General features: G+C 46.7%; 1 protein-coding gene across 1 annotated transcript in view; it reads right to left on the bottom strand.

Moving 5' to 3' along the window:
- The window catches only part of LOC105053347 (probable serine/threonine-protein kinase PBL16), a 30,792-nt gene extending 14,754 nt beyond the window's left edge, over window positions 1-16,038 (bottom strand). Inside the window, exons 1-5 of the mRNA XM_010934446.4 lie at window positions 15,590-16,038; window positions 14,652-14,959; window positions 14,417-14,552; window positions 13,318-13,454; window positions 1,220-1,343 (exon numbers count right to left, since the gene is read on the bottom strand). Coding sequence (XP_010932748.1) covers window positions 1,220-1,343; window positions 13,318-13,454; window positions 14,417-14,552; window positions 14,652-14,959; window positions 15,590-15,683 — 799 coding nt within the window. The 5' untranslated portion in view covers window positions 15,684-16,038. The remainder of the gene's footprint in view (window positions 1-1,219; window positions 1,344-13,317; window positions 13,455-14,416; window positions 14,553-14,651; window positions 14,960-15,589) is intronic.
- Window positions 16,039-20,189: the final 4,151 nt, after the last annotated feature.

The following is a 20,189-nucleotide window of genomic DNA, read 5'->3' as shown; positions in this document are numbered from 1 at the left end:
ACAAAAAAGAGCAAAACCACTTGGATGTCTAAGCCTATCATGCCATTTCTAACTTAAAATTTTCTTAGAAATTTCTTTTTATTTTTGAGAGAGAAAAAATAGGTGGAAAGAGTCCATCTTATTTCATTCTTCTCAAAAAATAATTTGTATGATCATATAGGATTTTGAGCTCTAATAAAGGGGAACTAGCCTAAAAGGTAATGTATTCAGCAGGAAAATGTTCTTTTATGTCTGTATTTAAAATATAATTTCTCTGTTTTCGGTTTATTAAGCTGCTGATAATTAAGAGGAATTATGTGATGGTTGTATTATATGCCTTACAACTGCTTCCTTGTGAAAAAATGATTGCTGTGATATAAGGATATCAAATTCAGTCAACTTGGCTTCTCCGGGCAAACTTGCAGAAATTTGCGTTAAGTGATTCAGGGTTCTCTGACTTTTGGAAATTCCAATGCAATTTGACAAACCCATAAATATTGACATACTGAATTTGATTAGCTAGTTTGCTCCATCCGATTTCTCCAAAACATTTGACTATTTGAGAAGCATCGGATGGTCATCCGAGACTTAGGAAAAATTACTTCTTCAGGGCCTGTTTTGATGGTTGGGCCCAAAATTCTATAGGATTTGTGGACTGGGCCAATACAACCATCCAAATCAGGCTGGACTAGGCTATATATACAGATATTCAGAACGCCTCTGGAGTGAGTCAGCCCGAATCCCATAGGAAAAAAAGAAAGACCTGCTCAGTCTTTTTTTTTTCCTCTTCCTATGGAATCCGGACTGGCCCACTCCAGAGACTTTCTAGATACCTGTAAATATATCCTACCCAGCCTGATTTGAATGATTGTATTGGCTCAGTCCACAAATCTTATAAGATTTTGGATCCAACCATCCAAATAGGCCCTCAGAAATTCTTGCAAAAATTTATTTAGGTGAAAAAAATAAAATGTAACTTAAAAAAATAGAAATAAGATTTTGAGTAACACTATTCATATGACAAACATGAAACATGCCCAGTGGAAGATTTTGACTAAGCTCCTGAGAGGGAAAAGGTCATAAAGAGGACCTGCTCTAGAACTTTGATCATAGAAATTTGGGAAAACAATCCCCTTAAACTACACATTAACATCTAAATTGCAGATCAAATTGGCATTACCTCAGAAGGAGATACGAAAGAATCCTTCTGAAAGTAAATAATGTTCTCAGCTTATATTACCTGTCATAACATACTCGGGGGCTGCGTAACCAAAAGTACCCATAACTCGAGTAGAAACATGAGAATTATCACCAACTGGTCCATCTTTTGCAAGCCCAAAATCAGAAAGCTTGGCATTGTACTCCTATACATATAATGAAAAAATAAGCCAAAAGTAATCAGTTTGAGTGAGAAAAATAATAATGATCAAAGATAGGGTAAGGTAATGAAAGAGAAAATTCAAGAACATGAGCATAATATGAGTTATGGGAGGAACAGGGCACTTACAACTTAAGATATCCTAACATGAACCGAAAGATAAAGGTCATGGCAGGCTTTAAGAGAATAGGAAAGAACAAAGATGGTTGAAATTTGAAGGACATGTGAGTCATGAGCATGAACCATGTTATGGAGCATAAATGTATTGTTGGGGAATACCGACCGACCCCGCTCACGCCGACTTATGATCGGACATACCCGACCGACCGACCGACCGATCGTCGGACGCCACTACCGACCGATTAACGGCTCTCTACCGACTGAGGATATGTCGGTCGGGCAGACCTTTTCCACTTCCCGACCGACTGCACCAGGGAGTCCGATGGCCGACTCTCGCAACATGCCCGACTGACCGTCGAAGGGGTCCGAATCTCCACCCGATGCCACTCTGCTGGCCACCGACCTAAGGTCGGTCGACTCCTCCGATCGCCGTACTATTGCCAGAGACTGTCAGTCCTGACAGCGGCATGCGGCACTGCCGCCTAAGGGCATCATCCCGCCTAGGGCATTGTCAACCCTAGTGATTTGACAGCCCCACGGTGATGTGACACTTTCACGGCGACTCTGACAGTCTACAGTGAGTTGACAATTCTTCAATTGTCTGCGCCATTAATGACGACGCCATACTACGCTCCACTATATATATCGGGGAAGGCTACAGTGCTACAGGCTCTTCGAAATAACAGGCTCGCCCCCTCACTCTCTCATTGAGTTCTTTACTTTCTTCTCACTGTTGCCTAGTCTCCTCTCTGACTTGACCATCGGAGGGTCCCCGCCGGAGCCGCCTCCAATCAGTGCGGACTTTCTTTTGCAGGCGCTCGTTCCCGGCGACCAGGCGACGAGGGGATTGGCCGCAACAGATTGGCGCGCCAGGAAGGGGGCGGGTGTAGTAGACACTGATGACAAAGACAAGAGCTCAACGATCGAGAGTCACTGGGTTGGCGAGGTGCTCTTTCCGCCGGGAAGAAGCCTCTCCGCCACCTTCCGCGGTAGAACCCAGCTCTCCGCACCCCGCGGTGACCACGGAGGCGCAGATCGTGGCAATCGTGCGGCAGATGACCGTGCTGGCAGACGCGGTCAAAAGCCTCCAGCAACAACCGGCACGGCTGCCGCCATCGCGGCCGGGCAACCGGCGGCACGTCCGATGCCCTCCAGGAGCAGCCGCCGGCGCCCGCGTCGATCTCCGTCCTCTCCGCGGGAGCACCTGCCACAACGCTCCCACAGAGAGGAGGGGCGGCCGCGGTGCGATGCCCATTGGTCCCAACAGCTTTCTCCCTCCCAGCTGGAGCGAGCGAGGAAGGAGAAGCGACCGCGAACGTCGTCCGCCTCTCTCTTGAAATCTTCTGGAGACTCCACTCCTGGGGTCTCCCAGCACCGACGGACGGACGACTACGAACGCAGGTTCGAGGAAATCGATCGTCGGCTTGCACAGTTGCAGGTGGACGGGCAGAAGTCTTCAAACGACGTCGACTTCCAGACCACCCAACCTCTCTCCCGACTCATCCTCGATGAACCGATCCCCAGTCGGTTCAAGATGCCGCACGTGGAGCCCTATGACGGCTCCACCGACCCAATCGACCACCTGGAGAGCTATAAAGCTCTCATGACGATTCAAGGGGCAACCGATGCTCTCTTTTGCATCGGCTTCCCCGCCACTCTCCGCAAGGCTGCCAGGGCCTGGTACTCCGATCTTCGATCGGGAAGTATCCACTCCTTCGGGTAGCTCGAGCACTCTTTCGTGGCTCACTTCAGCACCAGCCGGAAGCCGTCGCGAACGTCGGACAGCCTTTTCTCCCTTAAACAAGGGGAGAACGAGACGCTCCGGCACTTCATGGCGCGATTCAATACGGCCACGCTTGAGGTCCGGGACCTCAACGAAGACATGGCTATCTCGGCCATGAAACGGGGGCTGAGGGCGTCCCGGTTCACTTACTCCCTGGACAAGACCCTTTCTCGCACATATGCCGAATTGTTGGAGTGCGCGTACAAGTATATGCGCGCGGACGAAGGAGCCGACCGGCGCTCGACCGAGTTCAAGGGTCCGAAGGAAAAGCGAAGGAAGGGTCGGGACCCCGCCGAATCTAGCAGGCCCCCGACCGATGGTCGGGTCTCGCCCCCGTGACGAAACCAAAAGTCGCCCCGACGGCAGACTCCAAGGCCGACACGCCCCAGGTATGACTCCTATACTCCTCTCTCCGCTCCCCGTGCGCAGATTTTGATGGAGATTGAGGGGGAAGAATACCTGCGACGGCCTCCGCCTCTGAAGGCAAAAGGCCTCGACCGACGGAAGTACTACCGATTCCACCAGGGCCACGACCACAATACCGAGCAATGCATCCAGCTTAAGGATGAGATCGAAGCTCTCATCCGCCGAGGGTATCTCGATAAATTTTGGAGGAACCCGCCGACTCGGCCAGTGGCCGACCGACGACCCCAGCCGACTGAGGAAGCGACCACCAATCAGCCGACGGTCGGGGTCATCAATATGATTTCCAAACGACTCGGCCCGGGGACGTCTACTGGAGGGGAGCCGATGAAGAGGCTGCGCCCGGACGACGTGATTACTTTTATGGAAGAAGACGTTCGGGGCATCCAAACTCCCCACGACGACGCTGTTGTTGTTTCGGCAACAATAGCAAACTATGATGTAAAAAGAATTTTTGTAGATAATGGAAGTTCGACAAACATTTTGTTTTACTCGACCTTCTCCCGGATGCGACTATCAACCGACCGACTCAAGAGGGTCCCTACGCCCTTGATAGGCTTTGCCGGGGACGCGTTGCAACGGAAGGTGAAATTACCCTGCCCGTGACGGCCGGCACCGAACCACGACAAAGCACGGTTCATTTGACTTTTGCGGTCGTCCGAGTGCCTTCGCCTACAACGCCATACTTGGAAGACCCGGACTAAACACCCTCAAGGCGATTGTCTGACGTACCATCTCTTGGTTCGGTTTCGACCAGAAATGGAGTCGGAGAGATGCGCGGAGACCAACAGCTCGCTCGCCGATGTTCCAGATCTCCGCTCAGAGCGACGAGTTGAGGGGCTCCTTGACGATCGACAAACTAGACCAATGGGAGGAGGAAGAACGGGCTCGCCGGCCGAAAGCTGTGTCGATCCTGATTGCGGAAGACCCCGACCGGAAGGTATGGGTCGGGTCTCAACTACCCGACCCAGAACGGCAACGGTTGACGGAGCTGTTGACGGCCAACGCCGACATATTTGCTTGGTCGGCAGCAGATATGTCGGGCATCCCCTCGGAGACGATAACCCACCGACTCAACATCGACCCAACGATGAGGCCGGTGAGGCAGAAGAAAAGGTCTTTTGCTTCCGAAAGACAGAAGGCCATCGATGAAGAAGTGGACAAGCTGCTCGAGGCAGGCTTCATTAGAGAAGCCGCATATCCCGATTGGCTCGCCAATGTTGTCATGGTCAAGAAAGCCAACGGGAAGTGGAGGATTTGTATTGACTACACCGACCTGAATCGGGCCTGTCCAAAAGATAGCTTTCCACTTCCAAAGATCGACCAGCTGGTGGATGCGACCTCCGGATTTCGACTGCTCAGCTTCATGGACGCCTTTACCGGGTACAACCAGATCCGGATGGCGTCCGAAGACGAGGAGCACACTGCCTTCGTGACCCCCAAGGGCCTCTACTGCTACCGAGTAATGCCCTTAGGGCTGAAGAATGCCGGCGCCACCTACCAACGACTCGTCAATAAGGTCTTTAAAGACTATATCGGGCACAACATGGAAGTGTACGTGGACGACATGCTGGTGAAAAGTGCACAGATTCCGGATCATGTCCAGGATCTCGAAGAAACCTTCCGCACTCTACGACAACATCGAATGAAGCTGAATCCGACTAAGTGCGCTTTTGGGGTGACCTCAGAGAAGTTTCTCGGATTCCTCGTTTCACAGCGAGGAATCGAAGCTAACCCTGAGAAAATAAAGGCAATCATCGACATGCGCCATCCGAACACCAAGAAGGAGGTCCAGCAGCTGAACGAAAAAATCATCGCTCTCAGCCGGTTCATTTCTCGATCAGCTGAAAGGTGCCTCCCGTTCTTCAAAACTCTGCGGCAGGTGAAGGGCTTCTCTTGGTTGGATGAGTGCCAACGGGCCTTCGAAGATCTGAAGAGGTACTTGGCTTCCCCACCGCTACTTGTGAAGTCGGAGGTCGGGGAGACCTTGTACCTCTATTTGGCCACCTCCTCTGAGGCGGTCAGTTCGGTGCTCGTCCGAGAAAACGAGAGCCGAACCCATCAGCCTATCTACTATACCAGCAAAGTGCTCCGCGATGCTGAAGCTCGATATTCGGAGACAGAAAAGATGATTTTCGCCCTGACCGTCTCCGCGCAGCGACTCCGCCCGTACTTTCAGGCGCATACCATTGTGGTTCTCACCAACCAGCCCCTGAGGGCGATATTGCGCCGACCGGATACGTCGGGACGACTGGCGAAGTGGACGATGAAGCTCAGCGAGTTCGACATACAGTACCAACCGCGACTTGCCTTGAAGGCCCAGGTCCTGGCCGACTTCATCGCCGAATGCCCGACGGCCGACCAAGGGTCGGAAGGTGCGGACCCGGGATGAGACGCGGTCTCCGAGCCAGACCCGATCTCCACTTGGGTACTGCACATCGACGGAGCTTCAAAAGCTCAAGGGAGCGGGGCTGGGTTCCTGCTCACCAACTCGGATGTGGTAGTCACCGAGTACGCCCTCCGATTCGACTTCAAAGCCTCCAATAACCAAGCTGAGTATGAAACACTCCTTGCCGGCTTGAGGATGGCGAAGGAACTTGGGGTCGACAGCCTCCGGGCATTCTCCGATTCTCAGCTGATCGTGGGGCAGGTCAAAGGTGAATTCGAGGCGCGAGACCCAGCCATGGCAAAATATCTCCAGAAAGTGAAGGATCTCGTAACGCGCCTTAGGTATTTCAAAATTTCCACATCCCTAGGTCGGAGAATGCCCGGGCCGACGCACTCTCCAGACTGGTGACTCGGCTTTCGACTCTTTGGGTCGGACGTTCGTGGAGAACCTCGAGCAGTCGAGTATCGATCGGATCGAAGAGGTGCTACAACTGACAGCTGAACCAAGCTGGATGGACCCGATTGTCCGGTTCCTGACCGACGGGATCAGCCCTGAATATCCCACGGAGGCCAGGCGGCTCCGATGGTCAGCCTCCCAATATGTGATCATGGAAGGCCGACTCTACAAAAGGTCGTTCTCCCTTCCCTTGCTCAGGTGCTTGGGACCGACCGACGCAGATTATGCTCTCCGAGAAGTGCACGAAGGAATCTGCGGGAGTCACTTGGGAGGCAAATCCCTAGCCTACAAAGTCCTACGATAGGATTACTACTGGCCCACCATGAGGAAGGACGCGGCTGAGTTGGTCCGAAAGTGCGAACCTTGCCAGAAGTACGCCAACGTACAGCACCGACCGGCTAGCCAAATCGCTCCTATTGTCGCTCCATGGCCCTTCGCTCAGTGGGGGGTCGACATTCTCGGTCCTTTCCCTCCAGCATCGGGTCAAAGAAAGTTCATAGTCGTCACCATCGACTACTTCACCAAGTGGGTGGAGGCCGAGCCCCTGGCGCAGATTACCGAACGGAAGATGGAGGACTTCGTCCAAAAATCCATCATCTTCAGGTTCGGATTGCCGCATACCATTATCACCGACAATGGGCGACAATTCGACAACCAAGACTTCAGAGACTTCTGCGCGAGGTTTCACATCACGCACCGACTGACTTCAGTCGGGCACCCACAGTCCAATGGCGAAGTCGAGGTGACCAACCGGACCATACTACACGGGCTCAAAACCTGACTAAATGAAGCCAGAGGCCTCTGGGTCGACGAGCTGGGCTCCGTTCTGTGGGCTTACCGAACGACCCCCCGCGTTCCGACCGGGGAGTCGCCTTTCAGTTTGGCCTATGGGACGGAGGCGATGATTCCACTCGAGATTGGGCTGCCATCTACCAGGGTCGAGCGGTATCAAGAGCCGGACAATTCAGATTGCCTGAGAGCCGACCTAGACCTCCTCCCCGAACTGCGGAACGAGGCCCAACTCCGCATGGCTTCATACCGACAGAAGGTAGCCCGATATTACAACGCCAAGGTCAGGCCAAAGCTTTTCAGGCCTGGGGACTTAGTCCTGAGAAAGGCAGAAGTCTCGAAGCCCCTAGACCAAGGGAAGCTGGCTCCGAACTGGGAAGGACCCTACGTGGTAGCAGACACCTATGGGCCGAGGGCTTACCGACTGGAGACTCTGGAAGGAAAACCCATTCCCCGGACCTGGAACGCCGACAACCTAAAGTCGTACCACCAATGAACTTTGTACTTGTTCATTCGGAATACAAATCCAGTTTCAAATTTCGGAGTTTAACTCTTCGACTGACGATCGGTGCTCACCAAGAAGGTCGAGTCCCGACGTCCCGACTCGGACCTTGTGTCTGTGTGAAACTGACGGCCCGACCGCCGATGATGTATCAGGCGCTCACAAGGACCGAGCCATCCATGGCGACGGGAGTTGACACTCCTTCTACGGTCAAACTTTCAGGCTAGGCTATTGGCTAATTGAGCCCCGACCAAAGAAAGGCGAGATGCCCACGCGACCGCCGTCGTGACTTGCCGACCGAGCTTCGACCGGTCGAAGGATATTCGGCTTGCCACCGTCTATCACACGATGCGACCACAGTCGCATTCATGACTCACCGATCGAGCTACGGCCGGCCGGAAGATATTCGGCTTACCACCGTATATCATGAGGCACAGTGTAAATACCCGACACAAGGGTATCGAGATCCGACTTATCACCGTTTCTCCGACTAAACGCGTCGGACGACATCCGACTGAACGCGTCGGAAGAAACCCGACTGCCAAGCTTTACCCGACGGTCGGTCGGCTTTTGACTCAACAGACGCGCCCGACTCACAGCCGGGCGAATGACGCCCGACTTAGGCCCTCGACCATCGAAAGGTCGATCCAAAGTCAGGACTTGTTTTACCTTCGTGGCGGCACGAATTGCCGAATGTCCTGACCGATCTATATGGGTTAGCGACTTACGTGTTCGGATGCATTCTACAACACATGAAAAAAGAAAAACAGGCAGAGGAAAAAAGTTTAAGTCCAAGACTTTGATTTCATTAAAGATCAAAATAGGCTTTACAAAGATGGGCCGAAGCCCGGATACAAGCCGGAGCAAAAGCAAAAAAGAAAAACAAAAACCGACTAATCATCAGAGTCGGCCTCCTCCACTGGGTAGCGATGGGGGACGGTCGGCGACCCGCTCTGGCTTCGGCAGTCGGGGCCGCCTGATCTTCAGTAGCCTGCTCTGTGTCTTCTTCGGCTTCCGCCCTGATGGAAAGGCCTTCCGATACTGGTTCGGCCATCTCCTCCGCAGCTGGGGCCTCCGACTCTGGCGGAACTATGCTACTGCGATCAAGCTCCGGGTACAGGCCTCGAACGGCTTCCCGAGCATCCTCGTACCCGACCCGGTATGAAAGGAAGCCGCTTTCCAGAAGCTCTTCTCGGTACTCTTCCGAGTCACGGAAGTCTTCGACGGCCCGACCCAAGGCCTCCTTCGCCAACTCTGCTTCGGCCTTCGCGATGTCTGCGTCGGCCTGGGCGATGGACAAGCCTTCTTCAGCCTTGGCAAGATTTCGAGGCTTACTCGGAGCTGCTCGCGGTCGGCCTCCAGCTCCTTGGCGAAGTTGTCTCGTTGTGCCGAAGCCGGTGAACGGTCCGGGACTTCTTTTCGCGTCGTCCCTGGCCGACTGCAGCTCCGACTCCGACGACGCCAAGGCTCCCTTGAGTCGGGAGACCTCCTCCGTAAGTCGGGAGACCTCCCCCTCAAGTCGGCCCTCCCGGTCGACCGTCTGTTGCAGCTGATCGACCAGGATGACCTTGTCAGCTTCAAGGGCCGCGACTTTGTCCCTCCAAGCTGCGCGCATGTCGCCGAACTTCCGGTATCCGGCCTCTACTCGGATATATCGAAGACCAGCTGCACAAAACAAAGCCAACCGTTAAGAGACCGAATTTATGGGAACTACATTAAAGGCAAAGGAGAAACTTACCCGGATCATCATCGGATAAAATGAAGACAGTATGTCGGAGACACGCTGGTTCTTCATCGCATCGATGTCGCAGGGAGGAGGAGCGCCTGGCAGAGTCTCCTGGCCAAGTCATGGTTGGTCAGGCCCGACGCACCTTCGGGGAGCGGAAAGTCGGTCGATCCTCCGCCAGCTGACCGTCCTTCGTCGCCCGACGCCATGGGGGCCTTCCCTCGGCCGGACGCCCAGGCCCTGACGTCGGAGATCGACGGCAGGCTTGAGCCCGACAGAGTCTCGACCGACGGCGCGACGGCAGCGGGCGTCCGGTCGCTCGGGTTCGTGGGCCTCCTCCCGATCTTCCTCCGCCTGACGGGCGGTCGGCGCGCCATCTACGGACTCAGCAGCCCGTCTCTCGGGCGAAGCGGTGCCCTCGCCTGACGGTCCCTAGGATGGGACTTCGACGAGCACTGTCGGCGCCGACAGTGCGATGACTGGCTCCGCCCCGACCCAGTCGGTTCGCTCGGCGGAGCTGCATGGGGCCTCTTGGGAGGCCGCGACGGTCCGACACCTTGCACCGGCCTCTTTCTGACGGCGTACTGGCGTACGTCGGCTGCCGTCAGTCGTGATCTCGCGGCATATCTGAAAAAGACGACAGATGGTCAGTACCGTAAAGAAAAAAAAAAAGAAGAAAAAGGGCAAGAAAAACAAAAAACCGACCTAGGCGGGGGATCGGGCTAAGGCCATGTCGTACAGGGCCTGCTCGGTGACGAGCTCACTCTGCTTCGGCACCGAGATGTCCTTCAGCCGGTGGAAGTCCTCCGATCTTCAGCCTCCATCCGACTGTTCTCGTTCGGCTCAGTTCGGGGATTCCCCCAACGGACGGAGAACCCCCAAGGAGCAGAAGATGATGCAAAGAAGAACTGGTTCTTCCATCCGTGAATGGACGACGGAAGACCAGTAATGAAGGAGAACCCCTTCCAAAGAACGAAGTACCACCACCCTCGGGCTTTAGGGTGGGGTCGGAGGACGAAGAAAGCTCGAAAGAGGGAGATCCGAGGATCGGTCGGCAAAAGCCGACACAGAAGTGCGAAGCTGACTATCAGCCGAACTGAGTTCGGCGCGAGTTGTGCCGGGCACAGCCCGTAATAGTCAAAGATGTTTCGGACGAACTCCGGAACCGAGAAACGAAGGCCGGTCCAGAGGTCCTCCAAGTAGAAGGCCACCTGGCCCTCAGGCGGGCTGTTAACCCGACCGTCGGCACCAGGGGCGAACAGTCGAAACTGCCCGGGATGCGGTATTGCTCCCAGAGCCGATCGACGTTCGGTCCTGAAAGTGAAGAAACCTCCACCTCCGGGGTCGACCGAGTGTCGTCAGTCGGCTCTCCCGACCGACTACCTCGTGGAGACATCCTAGCCATGGACTCAAACGAATGACAGGGAAGAAGAAGAAGGAGATGGTGAAGATGATGATGGCCCTCAGAAGAAGAAGGAACTACAAAGAAAAAGAGAAGCGGGGGAGAGTACCTGGAATGAGGACTTACACGGGCAGAGTCTCGACAGTGAAATGAGGGGGGTAAAAAACTGAATAGGGGCGACCCTGTATATATAGTACCCCCGACGGTCGAGATGAAGGCACGACCAACGAGGACCCCCCAGATCCTGCCACGTGGCGTCATCCGGGCCGTCCGTCGGCCCGACGGTTCGACGCACCTACCTTCAGATCGAGCCGCGTCACCTCCATCCGCTCCAACGAACCCGTCCCAATGGCCGCACGCCACGTGGCGTAAAGGCCGCGACGTTTCGTATCCCCGAAGGGACGGCGGGAACGGCGGTTCCCCTTCCCGATGGGACGAGACGTCTGACACCGACAGGGTATCTGACGCTGGTGGGACGTCTGACACCTGCAGGACGTCCGACGCCGACATGACACCTGACGCCGACGGAACGGGACATCTGACACCGACTGAACACCTGACGCCAGCGAATCGCTCGGCATTCATGAGACGCCTGACATCATATCAACCCGCGGTACGATCAGAATTTGGCACACAGTGAATCCACTCCTTTTCGCCCGGCGTTGCTGCCCAAACGAAGGCATCGGCCAGCGCACCGTCCGACTCAGGAGTGAAGGGGGGCAACTGTTGGGGAATACCGACCGACCCCGCTCACGCGACTTATGATCGGGCATACTCGACCGACCGACCGACCGACCGATCGTCGGACGCCACTACCGACCGATTAACGGCTCTCTACCGACTGAGGATATGTCAGTCGGACAGACTTTTTTCACTCTCCTGACCGACTGCACCAGGGAGTCCGATGGCCGACTCTCGCAACATGCCCGACTGACCGTCGGAGGGGTCCGAATCTCCACCCGATGCCACTCTGCTGGCCACCGACCTAAGGTCGGTCAACTCCTCCGATCGCCGTACTACTATCAAAGACTGTCAGTCCTGACAGCGGCATGCGGCACTGCCGCCTAAGGGCATCATCCCGCCTAAGGCATTGTCAACCCTAGTGATTTGACAGCCCCACGGTGATGTGATACTTTCACGGCGACTCTGACAGTCTACAGTGAGTTGACAATTCCTCAATTGTCTGCGCCATTAATGACGACGCCATACTACGCTCCACTATATATATCGGGGAAGGCTACAGTGCTACAGGCTCTTCGAAACAACAGGCTCGCCCCCTCACTCTCTCATTGAGTTCTTTACTTTCTTCTCACTGTTGCCTAGTCTCCTCTCTGACTTGACCATCGGAGGGTCCCCGCGGAGCCGCCTCCGGTCAGTGCGGACTTTCTTTTGCAGGCGCTCGTTCCCGGCGACCAGGCGACGAGGGGATTGGCCGCAACATGTATAAATTAGATATGTACACCAATGGACATTATATTAGACATAATATGTATTATACTGTTTATCTCTAACATCCTGCTTCTCAAATTTGAGGCAAATGATACACCAATGTCTTGCCATGAGAAATGAAGACCGAACATGCATAGAATAGTGCATCCACTAATCGAAAGGAGAACACTGCGAAAGCAGCTTTACATATTCCAAAAGTCATGAGTATGACTAGATAAAGTACAAGAATATAAATGATTCAAAAGAAACATAGAAATGTTGCTAAAATATATGGATATAGTCATTTTTGTTAAGAAAGATTTACATGATTGTTTGACATGACAAAAAGACTCTACTAGAGGTTGCATGCAGAAACTTCCAATCTCTATTTCTTTGGTTCAATGCTCAAACATGTAGAAGACATCGAAGGCATTGTATTAGACTAATTACAGTTGTAAAAGTCTAATAATACCTCCTTTCCCCGCAATCCCACAATTGTACATTTGATTTTACAAGACACAAGATGCTTATGCTACATTCTGTACAGATATCAAACGCATGATTTGGAGAAAAAACTAAGTTATATACTGTCAAATCAGACGTCTATAAACAACTTGTCTAGTCTCAAACCGGAAGATAAGTGCAAGAAGATGTTAGACTAAAAATAAGAAAATGTACTGCTGTTTATAATACACATATCAGAACCAAGAATGACTGAAGATACCTGTTTTTTTAACTACAAACTCATGTTTTTATAAAATCAACCCTCCATGCAATCTTACAAATTGACATACAGTATACTTATTCCATTTAGATTTGCTCCACAAATTAATGAAAAGACAAAACATAATTTCTCCTATTCTAATCAAATGTAATATGTTGTTATAGTGCCAAGGACATGCATCAAACTTCAAAATGATTCTGAAGTTTCAACATACTAACCTGGTCTAGCAATATATTAGCTGTTTTAAAATCACGAAGTATGACCGGTTTTTCAGCTTCATGCAGAAAAGCAAGCCCTTTTGCAGCAGCAAATGCAATTTTCATTCTGATAGACCAAGGAAGGGGAAGCAATACTCCTACATAACAATATAAACAATCAGCAATTATAAGATGAAAGCTGTGATTCAGAATATTGTAATTAAGGGCGCACAAGGACATTACAAAGAGATGATTAAACATGATACTTAGAAAAATATGAGTACTGCAGGCTATGAAAAGTTTATATGCCTTCTATCATGTACTTAGCAAATGCATCTAATGTGTTGCACAAAACACATTATGTCTATCAATTCTACTTCCTAAATGACATTATCATGTCAAGACATATTATATTCCCAAATTATCATGTCAATGGGAGAAGGGAACCAATCTAGTTTTTGGCTTTGTCCAATCAGCCACCAAAGAAGCTTGTGAAAATGTACTGCACATATTGGTGATTGCAGCTAATCAAATGCCAAAAAGAAGTTTCAAATAAAAAGAAAATAGTGACCCTCTCAGTATAAACCCTGACTGATATGTTGTTTTCAATTATAATGATAGCAGTGGGCCTAGCCAAGCTGGTTCTGTTAGGCTAATGGCTAACCATGAAATGACTGATTTTAAATATTATTTGAAAAGGCCTCAATAGGAGCATTCTTTTAAGTACTTAACTATTACTTGATTTTCATATCCCCAAGGACATGACATGGTTTCTGACTTAGACTGTGCTACTATTGTTGGTGCAATATACTCCTCTACTAAAGGCAGCTACCAGGGAGTAAGATTAAAAATTAAGTTTTGATTAGGATGATAAGAATGACCTATGTGCATAGATATTAATGCATATTCGAAACATAATTCACTAAACACATCATATCCAGAAACCATAGAAATAGCTTTGGAGGAAAGTGATAAGTTATTTTGTTGACAAGGCATAAGAAAGAAGAGATCAGTTCTACTTTATACAAGTTTCTATTACTACATCACAAATTACACTAATATGTAATAAATTTTATAATTTAGTAGCACCAAATGGGTAGGATCAGAGAACAACAATTACTTGAAAAGAGGTTGTCTTCCACACTGCCTCGAGCCATGAACTCATAAATTAGCATCCGGTGCTCGTCTTCGCAGCAGTATCCAATCAATTTCACCAAATTCGGATGAGAAAGTTGCCCGAGGAATGTAACTTCAGCCTACAAACATCCCCTGGTTTCTTGAGATTTACTACATCCAAGTAAAAGGTTACCAACAATAGGTGTAAATGTTTAAATTAAGCTGATATAGTGGGTTACCAGCCATTCTCTGTGACCTTGAACACTGTTATCACCATCATGGACCTTCACGGCTACTTGAAGAGGTTGAAGATCCTCCCTAAGATCTTCAGTTATAAATCCTTTATAAACATTTCCAAACCCCCCTCCACCAAGCACATGGTCCTTCCTGAAATTCCCTGTGATGATCTTAAGTTCATTGAAAGTAAATGCTATCAGTGGGTTTGCAGCTGTGTCACGATCCGATTCCTTGACTTCCTTAGGATTTGAGGGCAATTTGCTCCCATCCCTCCCTTCTTCTTTCACTGGACTCTGGACTTCTGGAGATTCTACAAAACAGAATAAAAGAAAGAAAAAAGTTTATCTTTTAGAAACTAGGAAAAATCAATATACGGCAAGAAGATTTAGAATTTAAACTTTGGATTTTCTATCTTTGAATGTTACAGAAGCAAAACATATGCAACTTGCAACACAAAATTCAATAAAAATATTTATTCATTTAATTTTTATACCAAGAAGCAACAAAGGGAGAAAAACTGAACATGAAACCTCCATTTGTACATTCCTCTTTCAAATGTTTTGTAACAGGTGTCAGGAATTAAGAACTGGATACTGGAAGGTTAAGAAAAAAGGCAAAGCTCACTTCATGCTGCCTTCTTAATGCAGTGGAAGAAGAGTTACAAAAGCATATTCCAGATTCCAAACATCTTCTGAGAACAAGATCCAATAGCAGAAGACGAAGCCTATACTTTAAGAAAGATTGAAAAAAAATATAACTTATATGTAAGAAAAACAAACCAGACTCAAAATCCTAAAACAGGAAAAGATTTAATCATAAAAAAAAGTGCTCAAACAAGACAACCATATAGATTAATATAACTAGAACTAAAGGAATCAAAGTTTTCACTCATTCTAATCTAAGAAAGCATGAAATAACTCAAATCCCAGAGAAAACTCACCTGACTTTGCATTGGAAGATACTCTGTAGATGTTCTTCCAAAAAAGAGATACTCCGTAAATGGATGGGTTCCCTCTAGACCAGCAATTACCCATCAATACACCCCAAGCCTCAGGCTCCCCACACCCCTCACCAAGAAGCCTCAGGCTCCCACACCCCTCACCAAGACGGAAATGAGAGAGAAGCTTCTACTGGGGTGTGGGTACTCTTGGGTTTGATTTGCAGATCAAAGCGAGAGAGAAGAAACAGATAGCAGTTTAATACTAAATAAGGAAAGAAATACCTATTTTAGTTTCAGACTTAACCTGAGGCAAGATATTGAAAGAGAGGAGGAGGAAATTAAGAACTTAATGAAAAGAACTCTTTGAAGTCTTCATGGTTGGGTTTTGTTTTGTGAGAGAACGACAAAAATCCAAAAGGAAACAAAAGAAATGAATGCTTCAACTGAAAATTCACCTTTGGCTCCTAGTGTTGGGCTGTTGGTAAAAGAGACAGGGAGCTTAAATCCATAAAAAATGATTTTATACACAGAATTAAGTCTTTTCTTGTGGCTTCCCTTTAGACTGACTTCCCATGAAAGAGCTGGGAAGGTGTTATCCAAGCAAAAAAAGGAAATATATGAAAGTGAGAGCTCTCCCATCGAAGCAACGTAACCCTCCACTACGATTGAGTGGGACTGGGGGAGTGTTCTTTTATATTCTTTAGATTCTTTTTTTATTGCTTTTGTTATTCTTCAATTATGGGATGCTTATCTTGGATGGGAGTTGGGTGGTGGCCATTTTCTTTTTTCCTGGTCTCCTGTAGCGAGCAACCAATGATGGTCGAATCCTCCAAGGCAGTGGTGGTGTCGCTAACGCTAATTTTGAGTGCTGGTGGTGGCTGTGGCAGTGGAAGTTGAAGCAGCAAAGTAGTCTTCAACCGTGTATTTGAGCAATTTAGTATCATCATAGCGTGCAAAATGTTGAAGGGAGTGTCTCTACATCTCCCTTTTCCTCCTCCAATCCACTTCCATAGAATGGTAGGCTCACGTGACCATAGATTTCAAAGACTGGCATATAAGAAATTATACCGTGTGTTAGGTGTGCACAGCATCATCATGCACGCGGGCGACTGTGATTGGCTGTATACATGGCCGCGCAATACACACTGTATAGAATATAATTTTTTATGACATCCTCGGCTATCTCAGCCTTCTTTTCTTTTATTAAGGTTCCGATTATAGTTTGTGTGAGAATTAGGAAGTCAATCTTTGATTTGGCCGGCATAAGCTGGTGTATTTCTAGACGTGGGCTAGTACTGTATCAATTTTGATCTATATTTTTTAATTTAAATTATTAAATACTAAAATGTGATGAAAATTAATATGTTTATCAAAAAATTTCACTCAACAATTTATCAAAAAATAAATAAATAAATAAACTAGATGTCACTATACTGCTAGATATCTTGATTCTATATGGGCTGAGATCTTGGAATACCTCACATTTTATTCAAATCTTCTCATTCAATATTGGCTCGTCTCCGTACGAGCAAGACGGTCCATATTTAAGATTTTATGCTTTAATTTAGGAAAGGGGTAAGCAATTTTTAGGTTGATTATTGTTAGCTCTTATAGATTTATGTTATTTAGAATGAGATGGGATAACTTTTTTATTAGATAAATATTTTTTTTCCAGCACATATTTACAGTTATACCGTAATAAACTGGAGTGATTAGTTCTTCAAAAGATACTATGCCTTTTATTTATTGTTTTTGCTACTAAAAGGGTTTTTTTGTCATTTCAAAAGTATAGGTCATATCAAATTTGAAGATGACAATACTGTTTCTATAGTACCTAAGAAAGTATTGATCTTGGTTATCCTCGACGTGATCAAACTGTTGGGAATTGACAATTCTACACCGTTTCTCCATGTGTCACCTTGTAAACTAGGCTTTAGAAACCTTGATGATCAGAAATCAAAAAAAAAAAATCAAAATATTAAGTTGTTTTGGCTGGGATGAAAAGTTGGAGAAATTTTATGGAATTGAAGATGCATCCAAGTTTCCAATGCATGACGGCAAATATATCAAAATATCAATCAATACGGTAAAAAATTATATTAACTGCCATTTTAAGTTTCATTTTAATACTTGATAAATGAAATCTAATTTCAAAAGGTAAAAGGGAGACCCAAAAAAAGGTTAGCATGTATATAAATATCATGTTACCCAATATTTTTTTTTGGTAGCAATGTAATCCAATATTTTAGGATACATTAGTTTGAATCAACTAACACAAAGAGAGTCTAATTCGTTCCGGGAGTAAAAAATTTCCTTCAATTTATTCAACTCGGATCTTTGAAAGGGGAAGAAAAAAAAGATGAAGAGGAGAATTTTTGAAACCAAGACTCAAGTCTTTTTTTTTTATTGATTAAAAGTAAAATATATATCCTCTATTTATAATATAAGATCCATCCTTATACAAATTAGGTCAGATTACTTTTTTAGTTTTAATAAAAATTTTTTTACCTAAAATAAATATGTCTAGTAAAAATAATTTTGAAAAGATTAAAATTTTTCAGAAAGTAGATTTGATTTCTACATCAACTCTATTTGCTATCGCTTCTCAGATTGAAAGCTATATTGATCAAATCTTATTCAAAAAAAAAAATTCATTTGATCAACTTTTTGGGTTCAAATGGAAGAATTTGTCTAATTGCTATGGATGCACCTTCATGATGTAGATCTAGAAAAACTATTCAATTTAAAAATAAAAAAATCATCAAAATCGGCCATCGAATGATCAAGTTATGGTCTTCAAAATTTTGCTTACAATTTGACTTTTCGATATGGTGAATCTTAAGCATGGATCTTGTCTAGTTCTATCTACAGTGGCCAAAATGATTCATATTAAATTCGAAATCCTCTTGAATCGGAGCCTATGTTTATATATATTTTCTTAAAATATCATAGAAGCCTTATAAAATATGCATGAGGCCCAAGATGTACTTGCATCAACATCCAACAATATTATCATTGTGAGTGCAGTGGCATCCACACAAGTATTTGATGAGCATGATTTCTAACCATCTTGATCGTTGACTCTTTGATTGATATCAAGATTAATATGAATCTCAATCTACCTCAACCAAAATGAAGGGTGGGAAATTTTGAAAAGAATCAAGATATTTCGGGATCACCACATTTGTAATGGAAAAAAAAATGTTGATAGTTAGTTAATATAGTAACACTAACAACCACTGCTCGAAAATTCACAACTCAATTGGCATCCAACTCTTCAACTGAGAGGTCTCGAGTTTAAGCCTTGATTGATGGAGGATAACCACCATTACCTGATATGAAAACAATGACCTACTCATTCCACCTATTAACATCAGGCACTCAATTTTTATTACAAGTCTTTTCAAATCGAAGGAAGGCTATGTATTACAAGTCTTATGTTGGCATGGTTTTACTTTTGGATTCCAACATGGCATTTCTCTAGGTCTGCTACACCTGTTAGCTTAAGTGCCCAAAGGCTTGGTCCACTATTAAGTTTCGGTTCTAGGATTCTGAATCAGGTCTGGATAAGATGAATCTGTGATCTCAACTTCAACACTTGAGGTTTTTGGAAAATTAATAATAATAAGAATTAATAATGATACTTGGTGCCTTTCTTATGGGTTTGGTCAGGCATTAGATTCTACCCCGGGCAATTTAATGAGTACAAGTTCTCAAATTTTTCCCCCAGAACTTCCATTAGATAGAACAAAAGTAGGCTGTAATGCCTTAAAAACATGCACAATAAGCTAGAAATAAGGGAAGTCTAAGTGCACCTTATCAAATTTGCTGTATAAATATTAATCAGTATATTTTTATGACAAGAAGCAACATATCTCCATTACTAAACAAATAGACCAGCTTAAAAAAGAGAAAAGCTAAAACAGATGCCTTGAGCCTTTATCAATTGTTCGTGAGAGAATCTGCTACTTCAATTAATTTAGATTTTCTTCAAGAAATGATTTTTTTTTCTTGAAACATAAAGGAAACTGGCAGTGCCTCTTCAAGAATGATAATTACAAAAATAAAAAAAATATCAACTAAATATGAGAGTGTTTTGCTAGTTGCTACTTGGTTGGCAGCCCTCCCTTAAAGCGCTTGGACAATATTTTGTTCTACATGATTATATACATTCATGAATATTCTTATGTTTTTTTAACTGGCTCTTTAAGAATTTGACACAGCTCCATCTATGATGCTGGATTTGGGATAACTATACAGCAATTTTTCTCGACCTGTTTTAGACTGGCTGAGTGTAGATTGAAACTCTGACTAGACTCATGTTGCGATGGTGCAGTTTTACTTAAGTTGGGTCAGCTCAGGTCCAGTTGATTGATAAATTATGACCATGAGGGAAGGTTTTCAAAGGTGGCTCATCTCTTTTACTACTATTTACTTCACATCAAAATCAAGTCTTGAAGAATCAAAAGAAACCGATCAGCTAAGTTGGATCATGGAGGGTAGAGAAGGCTATAAATCAATTGTATCATGTATGTATTTAGTCAAGGCAAGTTGATTTGAGATTTCACTATGCAAAGGAAAAGAAAGGGAAAATAGGATA

Source organism: Elaeis guineensis, chromosome 10, assembly GCF_000442705.2.
Source record: "Elaeis guineensis isolate ETL-2024a chromosome 10, EG11, whole genome shotgun sequence".
Lineage (NCBI taxonomy): Eukaryota > Viridiplantae > Streptophyta > Magnoliopsida > Arecales > Arecaceae > Elaeis > Elaeis guineensis.
This window is presented reverse-complemented; position numbering and strand designations above follow the sequence as displayed.